The sequence below is a fragment of the Uloborus diversus genome, chromosome 1, assembly GCF_026930045.1.
Source record: "Uloborus diversus isolate 005 chromosome 1, Udiv.v.3.1, whole genome shotgun sequence".
Lineage (NCBI taxonomy): Eukaryota > Metazoa > Arthropoda > Arachnida > Araneae > Uloboridae > Uloborus > Uloborus diversus.
In genome coordinates this window covers 81,934,272-81,943,380 of record NC_072731.1, presented here as the reverse complement: position 1 = coordinate 81,943,380, position 9,109 = coordinate 81,934,272, and the positions used below count along the sequence as shown (strand labels likewise).

Below are 9,109 nucleotides of genomic sequence, written 5' to 3'. Positions count from 1 at the left end.
AAATTTACACGGAATTTCTTTTTTAAATAAAAATTAAAATATCTTCTATCTTTTCACAATTTTTTACTTATTTATAAATTAGAGACTTTGAAGTCACTGTGTGTTGACAACAGACAGAGATAGACCATTTAGACGCTCTTGACCAGTACTAACTTACTTGCTTCTTAAATTGGTCCTCAATCGTTAAATGTTGAAATTGTGTTTTGAACTGCTTCTATAGATACTGGAAGAGTGGCTAGTATCACAAGCAGAACATTTGAAATTGACGCGAAAAATCATAATTTTTGGCAACATGTAATGTAGAAAAGAAGGTTTGAGTTGTCCTCCAGTATTTTTTTACCATTGAAGTCACTTTTAAACTATCTTTTGTGATATTAGAGGGGCAATAGTTTCTTATGGAAATTTTCCAAAATCGAAGATTTTAAAACCCAAGTTTAAGCTAGTTTTGGAAACATTAGATGGTGTTTTGGGATTAATTTTCGAAAATTTTCGAAGTTGAATTTTTAAAGGCACAATTTCAGACTATCTTTGATAACCTTAAATTTGCATTATTTTAGGCAACAAACAAAAATTTCCTATATAGTGGTTAAACATAATGGGTTAAAAAAAAGTTAAAGTGAATGATGGGTTAAAAGTGAAAATTTGAAGGGTGCAAAAAGAAAACATGAGAGTCTCATGGAACCCCTGAGAGTCCTGCGAGGAACCCTGGGGTTCCGCGGAACACAATTTAAGAAACGCTGGCTTAAAATAATGCAAAAATAAATGCCAAAACTATTTGTTTAATTTCAACTAAAAAAAAAACTGTCAGATAAAGGAAAAAATTACCTTAGTTCACGTATGTTTTTTAAAAAATCTGAGAATTTGCAGAAGAGAAAAAATTTAAAACTAAAGTGGGGATCAAGTATCCCCAGTCTCCCCTACAAATAAATAAATAAGACTTTAAATGACAAAAATAATAAAAATGGAAAATTTTAAATCTCCCGTTCTCGGAGAAGCGTGAAAACGATTGAAGCATTTTATTTGACCACACTTGAGCAAAAATGGCAACAATGTCCCATTAATTCAGCTAAATTAACTTTATAAAAAAATCAATACTTGATGCAGATGATTTCAAATGTCCAATTTTAAAATCAAAATCCACATCTGCTTAGACTAGTCTTAAATACAGTTAAAACAGGGTTTAGGTCTTGATTAGATTAAATACAACAGCAATGAAAATTTTAACTGTAAATTCAAAATTAAATTGTTAGCAAAACTTTTCTAGGCTGCACAAACAAACAGACACTCAATAACAAAAGGATAATAAATCAAAAGGCGAAAAATTTAAGTCCCCCATTATCGGAGAAGCCTTAAAACAGTCAAAGAATTATATTTGTCCACATTTGAACAAAAATGGGAACAGTTCAAATGTTGAGTTCAAAAATTGATTTTCCCTTCATTTAAAATGAGTATAACTTTTCCCCCTCATTAATTAAGGCCATTCCTTAACTAATGAGAGGGACTGTTTCATTGGACTGTAGGTAGAAAATGTTCTTTGGAGGGTATTTTTTCCGCGCTTTCTAATGAAACTAAAATTGAGATGATACAATATATATTTTAAATAAAAAGATCCATTTTTGGGTCCTGAAAGTAATTTTGAATAAAAAAAGAACTATTCATCTAATTTTTTTTGGAAACAGTCTATAAACCTCTGCACTAAACCAACACAAACTAAAAATTTCAACAAAATCAGGCAGGTAATTTCCGAGTTTACCCTGGACAGACACATTTGGAGTTAGTATTTTATTTACATAAAAGTTACATTTATGAATACTGTTATTCACTTTTGTTTTTGGCAAAAATTAATAAGCTTGTTCCACACACCAGCAACAGAGCAAGTATTAAAAAAACCTGTTTTGAACCACCTTGTTTAAGAATTTTTTTTTAATATAAAAATTGCTCCATTTATACATTTGCTTTCTTGTAATATGTCACTCTTTTCTATGCTTAATATTTAAAATAGAAAAAAAAAGAAAAGAAAATTTTTGAATTTTTGGCATCTTGAATTCAAAATTCAAATTATGTTTTTCGCAATCACGAGCATCTGTGTATTCGGCGTGTGTGTGTACATGCACGTTTGTGTGTATGTACACGCGTGTCATGTAGGCGCTCATGTGTGTATGCGTGTGTGTGCAGTGGTGTGTGTGTATGTATGCGTGCGTGTGTAGGATATGGCCGCAACCTGTTTTCGCTAGAGGATCAGCATCGGGAGGGGCCTGTCGCAGAGGAAGGCGAGGGGAAAGTAAAATCATACAAAGCCATTCAACGGTCAAATGAGAACAATAAGCAATTCGTGATTGCTCAAAAAAAAAAAAAAAAACTCACAGGAGGCATTAGCTCAGAGGTAAATGAAAAGGTCTCCACATCAAATCAAATAAAACACAAAATTAGACATTTTAAAACTTGATTTATCAAAAGTTGTATCCCAACTGAGTTTGGTAAAGAACACGTGCGTAAATCAAATCTTACGTTTTGGTCAATGTTCTCAGGGGTGCAAAATAATTACATGAATATGAGAAAACATACTCATGCATTGCATGCCATACTACGTTTCATACTTCTAGCCTTACAGTTTTTGCAGTACCTGAGCCATGTGCCACTAACTGACACAGGTTCTTTCTTCTAGCTGTAGAAAAATGATGTTAAATTATACTAAACATTTTAAAAGTTAATGTCAAAATAAAATTTAAAAAGTTTGTTATTATTACTATGACATGAGCATTTATAATTTTAGGTTATTTTCTAAACAAAAATAACTAGGATTAAACATTAATCCACTGATTTTTTGCCGTTTTTAACCTCACCATCCTGATTTATTTGGTCTTATGGTTTGGATTAAATTAAAAGCCTGTTCCTAAAAAATGCAATACAGTGTTAAAAATATATATATAAATAAATAAAGCACACGCATACTATACAGAAAGAAAATAATTATTTTAATAAATTTTATTTAAGAATATCATTTGCATTGATAAAAATTTACAAAAGCTGAGTCAAAAAAAAAAAAAAAAAAATATACTAATATTCTGAACAGCCAAATTCATACCACAATGATTGAACATATTATTTCAAAATCTGAGATATGTGATACATATCGTCTGGCTTTCACACACCATACTTTTTGGTGTGTTCCGCTATAGTATGATTTATTAACAAAAGAAAAAACAAATCTGTCAGTATTTCTTTGAATTTGCATTTTATTTTGTCAAATTTTTTTAAAAATATTTCAAAATTCCATAAAAATAAATACAGTTAAATTTGATAAGCAATTCATTGAAGACAATTTTTATCACAGAAATATTTTCTTCCAGTGACTAGAATCGAAGTTCATCAAGAGGTCTCTAAATGAAAAAAGGGGAAAAAAAGTTAACAGTAAAAACAAATATTTTACTTCAAATTAAGAACAAATACAGCGACATGCAGCAATTAAAAACCACTTTTTTGCAAAAATTATAAAAACTAATATTTTATATTTCTTTTTCCTTTTTTAATATCACAAATCACAGCATAGTTTAATTTTTTTCTCAGTCATCATTATGGAATGACAATTTTGGATAGAGCTGTCAACTTTTAAAATTCTAAATTAGTAAAAATAAGAAATAACATAAAATTGCACAACAATGCAGAGCAGATGTCTGCATTAACATGTTATGAGGTTAACAGGAACCCCTTTTTCAATGCAAAATAAGTGAACTTTTGGATGAAAAGCCTTGTAACTCAAGGTGCAGAAACTACTATTTTTTTGTAGCAGTTGGCAGCTCAGATTTTGACCATAAGATCAATCAAGAAAATGGAATTTTATCACGCTAAATTTATTACAAATCAGAAAATTTTATCAGTTGTTAGTAGATGAAAATTATTTGACAAAGTAATTAAAGAAATTAATAACTAAGCTAAATATCGCCATGAAACTTTAAAAAGAGGATAAGGAACAAACACATACACACAAGAAAAACATTGTGGTTTCACAGTGGCTTAAATCAAAAATGAAAAGATAACTTGGAGACTGTCAGTAAATACCACCATGAAAATTTTAAAAGAGCATGAGGAACACATACACACAAGAGAAACATTTTGTGGTTTCACAGTGGCTTAAATCAAAGATGAAAAGATAACTTGGCAGAGCTGTATACAAGGGGGGAGGGGGGTCTTAGGGTTCAATCCTCCCCCCTCCCAAAAAAAAAATTCGGTTTGAGATTTAAATGTTAGTTTATATTTAAAAATTTCCAAAAAATATTGTTCCAAAAACCATGAAAGTTTTTAAACCCTCCCCAAAATTATTTTCTAACTACGGCCCTGTAACTTGGTGACTGGATGTAGATTGGAAGCTAGCAAACATAACATGTTCCTAAAAGAAAAATATTTAAGAAACATTACTAAAGCTGAAGCAGGTGATAACAGACATGTGAGTCTAATTTCAGCAGTTTGTAAACTTCTTGAAACTGCTCAATGAATTTATTGAAGATACTGGTCTGTTGACATACTTAAAATATTGTTTTGGAAAGTTTAGATCCTTCTGTGCCACTAATTTGTAAAATTTTAATAACTAGGTTACCACGGCTTTAAGTAACGAAACTCTGCTGTGGGCAGGTAAAAGGCAGTAACTGCAAACTTTTTATTCTTCATCTTTTTTTTTGTTACATTTTTGTCCTCTATTGTACATTAGTTTTACAATACAAGCTTGCTTACTTGGTTTTCGCTGAAAGAAAAGTTAAAAAAAAAATCCGTCTAATCCCAACATTTCCCTATAGTTAGCACATTGAATCCAAAACAAGTTTCATTAAATATTTTGAAAATTCATTTCTGCAGATAGTGCCATTTATCAGCCTATGGCAGAATTTTGTACATGATATTTACATTGACTTTCAAAATGCTTTTGATCAGGTAGTACACATCGATCTTCCAAGCACACTGAACTGTACTCGAATAAGAGCAAAAACTTTAATTAGGGTTAGAAATTAGCTGACTGGAAAGAAACAGAGTAGTTCTTAATAGTCGGAGAGTTGGTGACATATTTTGAGAAGGTATTTTAGGCACTTAGAAACTGAAAAAATTGAACAATTTGAATGTTAGGGAATCTGGAATATAGAGTCGGCAAGGTCATTTGCGGTTATTTTGCTACTCCGCAGCTAGTTGAAGTTGCATAGTAGCAAAAAAAATCTATCATCTAGGCACCTTGGAACTGTTTAAAATTTTGATTTTGGAACTTGATGAATGCAAAAATAACACTCCCAGAGTGTGTACACGATTACAAAATACTCCCAGACATCCCCGAGCATGCGTAAAACCATTTTAAAAATAAATCCAATTGGCGTTTGCAAAAAAACCAATAAAAAAAACATCTTTTTGGCATATTGGAAACACTTTCTGTTATCAGTTTAGCTCTTGCAGAATACATATATAACACTACCAGACTGTGTGAATGATTATATAATGTTCCTACACTGTTATAACCAGAGGTTCCAGACGAGTGAATATATTCCCCCTAAGGTGAAAGCATGGGGCCCAAGGGTGCAATACTAGCCAGGAAGTAGAGCAGGGGTGCGAAAACAGCAGACAATCGTAGACAGGGGTGCCAAAACAGCAAGCAATCGCAAAATTACTTGCTAGCGCATGCGCTTCCGGCATACATTCACCATTCAACCACTTCAATATGGCGGACGAATGATAGGTTGCATCTAAGCGTGGCTTCTATGTCTTTCACATTGAATGAAGTACACTATTGGATTAAATCTCAACTTTTCTAGGATAATTATTTAAAATAACAAGTAAGTACAGCTTTTGATCACTTTGTAGCTTTTAGGGCTTTCAAACATAGTTAAAAGTACGTTTAATGCTTTTCAGTTACCGTTAGTCCGTTACGATACCGTAGTACCGTTAGTTGTTGATTTTCAGTTGACCGTTACTGTCGTGAAATTTCCATCATTCAAAATGCTACTAAATATATCTATCATTATTTTCTTGAGTACTCGATAAGCAACATTTAATCACCAAAATAATAACCGCAATTTATCACTAATCAACAAGTGAGAACCTAAATAAAAATGATTCTTGTGCTTTGTAGATTACTACACAACAGCGAGCGCAAAAAATAAAAAGGAAATCTCTCTCCGTCTAGCTTTTTTTTTCTCTTTCGTTCAAGTGTTTGAATCATTTCCTGTTAGCGTTTAATGTTTCGTTAGCGTTAGGAATTTCTTATTTCTTTAGGTTTTTCAACTGTCGAAAAATTTCATATGCATTTTATTTCATTGTTACTCTTGATTGAAATTTTTAACATTCGAGAAAGGATTTTGTTTTTCCGTAACTTTAATATCCCAGAATATTTTTGGCTCTTCATGTAAATAATTCATAAGTACATCTACACTTTACTTTCGGTGCGGTTATTTCTCACAAATAATCATTAACTTAACTATGATTATTGAAATAATTACTCGTCTTTAACTTTAAATATATTTGTGACAACTCTTTGATACCAAATAAAGTCTGTAGATATTTATTGTTTTATTCATTTTTAATATTACTATGCAAAAAAAAAAAAAAAATATCAGTACGCAGAGTTTTTTCACAAGTTTTTTTACCGCCCCGAGAGCTATTATAATTATTATTATTTATTTTTAAGAAAAGGATAAAAATTTCACAGGTCCGCAATATTTTTCATTTGCTTTTACCGACCCGTGGGTCAAAAGAGGTTGAGAAACACTGATGTAGAGAACGATCAGATGAATTAAAGCAATGAGCACTCCTTAACTATGTTGAAAACTCTGAAATATGATCAAATGCTGTAATTACAAGTTTTAATCATTTCCAGTACTGAATTCATGCAATGTGAAAAGTGTGCAAAACGTAGACTATCATGAATCAAAACAAAACTATTAAAAAAAAAAAAAAAAAAAAAAAAACACAATTATATTCAAAAAAAAAGCACACAATACGGGGGAGGAGGATCTACAGTAAGGGTGCCATTTCTCTCTCCGTAGGTTCATTCTTTTCACCCCGGCTGCCTACTTTTTGAAAGGTGCCTGTTTTTCACTCTATTTAGAGGTGCAATTTCGGCTCCGTATTGGGTGCCGCTAGTAAACAAGCGTTTCACCCCTGAAAGGTGCCGAATGCAACCTGTAGTTTTAACAGTGTATATGTCCTCGAACTTGCGAAAAATCTTTTAAAAAGCAAATCTTTTAAGAATTTGCAAAAAAATCAATAAAAACTCCATCTTTTAGGAAAATTGCAAATACTTCATTTTTTTTAATTTTGCTCTCACACAATGCAGATATTTCGCTCCCAGACTGTTTAAACAGTTAAAAAATACTCCCAGACGTCCTCTAACTTGCAGAAACCAAATTTAAAAACAAATCCTTTAGACATTTGCAAAAAAAAAAAAAATCAATCAAAAAAACTCCCCATTCTTTAGTAAATTGGAAATACTTTATTTTATCAGTTTTGCTCTTGCAGAATGCAAAAATTGGACTCCCAGACGGTTCAAAAGTACTTCCAGACTGCCCTAAACTTTTTAAAAAACCAACAAAAAAAGCAGACCTTCAGGCATTTGCAAAAATTATTTTAAAAAAAAACAATCCTTTATACGCGACTTGTAAATATTTTAGTTTCTTAGTTTACTTCTTACAGAATTCAGAACTAGAACTCCCACATTGTTTAGACAGCATTAAAGCACTGCCAGACTACTCCGGAAAAAAAAATCAATTAAAAAGAAAAAAAAAAACTTGGGAATGTTTTTAGTGTCTTATTTTTACTCTTACAGAATAAAGAAATATCACTCCCAGACTGTTTGGATGATTATAAAACAACTCCCTACGGCCTAGAACTTGCGAAAAATCAACCAAAAAATCCATTATTTAGGCATTAAAAAAAATCATAAAAACACCTATTCTTTAGGCTCTTTGCAATTATTTCAGTGTCTTATTTTAACTTTTACAGAATGAAGAAATAGCACTCCGTGACTGTTTGGATGATTACAAAACACCCCCATATGGCTTTGAACTTCCGAAAAATCAACCAAAAACCCCAACCTTTAGGCACCTTTGTTATTATTTTAGTGCTTCATTTTACCTCTTACAGATTAAAGAAATATTGCTTCCAGACTGATTGGATGGTTATCAAACACCCCCATATGGCTTAGAACTTGCGGAAAAAAATAGTACTTGCGAGTTTCTCAGTTGATCTGTAACAAAAGGCAGAAAGTGCACTTCCAAACGGTTTGGACGGTTATGAAACACTATTAGACAGCCCCGAATCATCGAAAAATAAACAAAAACCTTGGAGTAATTGTAGTTTTTCAATTTAACTTTTAGAGAATACAGACATTGCACTCCTATAGTGTTTGGCGGTTGTAAGACATCCCAAATTAACACTAATATGCTTTTAATTAGATACACAAAAAATATGTTTTAGGCTCTCATAAATATTTTGACTATGTTTATTAATTAAGGTTAAAAATTTGTAGCAGTTCAAGATGCATGTGACTGCTTTAAACATTGACCTAACACGAATAAAGGTTTTAAATGAATGAATCAAAAAAGACCTTTTCGTTGATATCGGGTACAATGAAAAATGTAACTATGCTGGCCCGCTGGAGCTCTGGTGGTTTACTAAGCGTTTTGCAGCAATTTATTTCTTCGGAGTAATCTGATCACACAAAAACTATTTTGTATTCTGTAAGAGTTAAACTAAGAAACTTCAATATCTCAAACATACCTAGAAGATTGTTTTTTTTCCCGAATGATTTTTTTTTGTTAGTGTCCAGAGAATGGGGTTTTTTGGTTGATTTATCGCATGTTCAGAGTCATTAGAGGCATGTGGTTGGGGGGGGGGAGGGAGGTTTTTTTTTTAAGCATCCAAACAGTCTGCTTGTAAGAGCAGACCTGATTTTTTCACCTGATTTTTTGGAAATTCGAGAGGCCGTATGGGGGTGCTTTATAATCATTCAAACAGTCAGGAAGTGCTACTTCTATCTTCTGTAAGTGTTAAAATAAGACACTGGAATAATTGCAAGGAGCCTAAAGAATGAGCTTTTTAATGATTATTTTTTAAAGCCAGAGAGACAGGTTTATGGTTG

At 31.9% G+C, this 9,109-nt stretch overlaps 1 protein-coding gene across 1 annotated transcript in view; it reads right to left on the bottom strand.

Annotated features, from left to right (window-relative positions):
* Positions 1-3,032: 3,032 nt before the first annotated feature.
* LOC129230668 (tetratricopeptide repeat protein 37-like) overlaps positions 3,033-9,109 on the bottom strand; it is a 138,001-nt gene continuing 131,924 nt past the window's right edge. Inside the window, exon 41 of the mRNA XM_054865085.1 lies at positions 3,033-3,380. Coding sequence (XP_054721060.1) covers positions 3,370-3,380 — 11 coding nt within the window. The 3' untranslated portion in view covers positions 3,033-3,369. The remainder of the gene's footprint in view (positions 3,381-9,109) is intronic.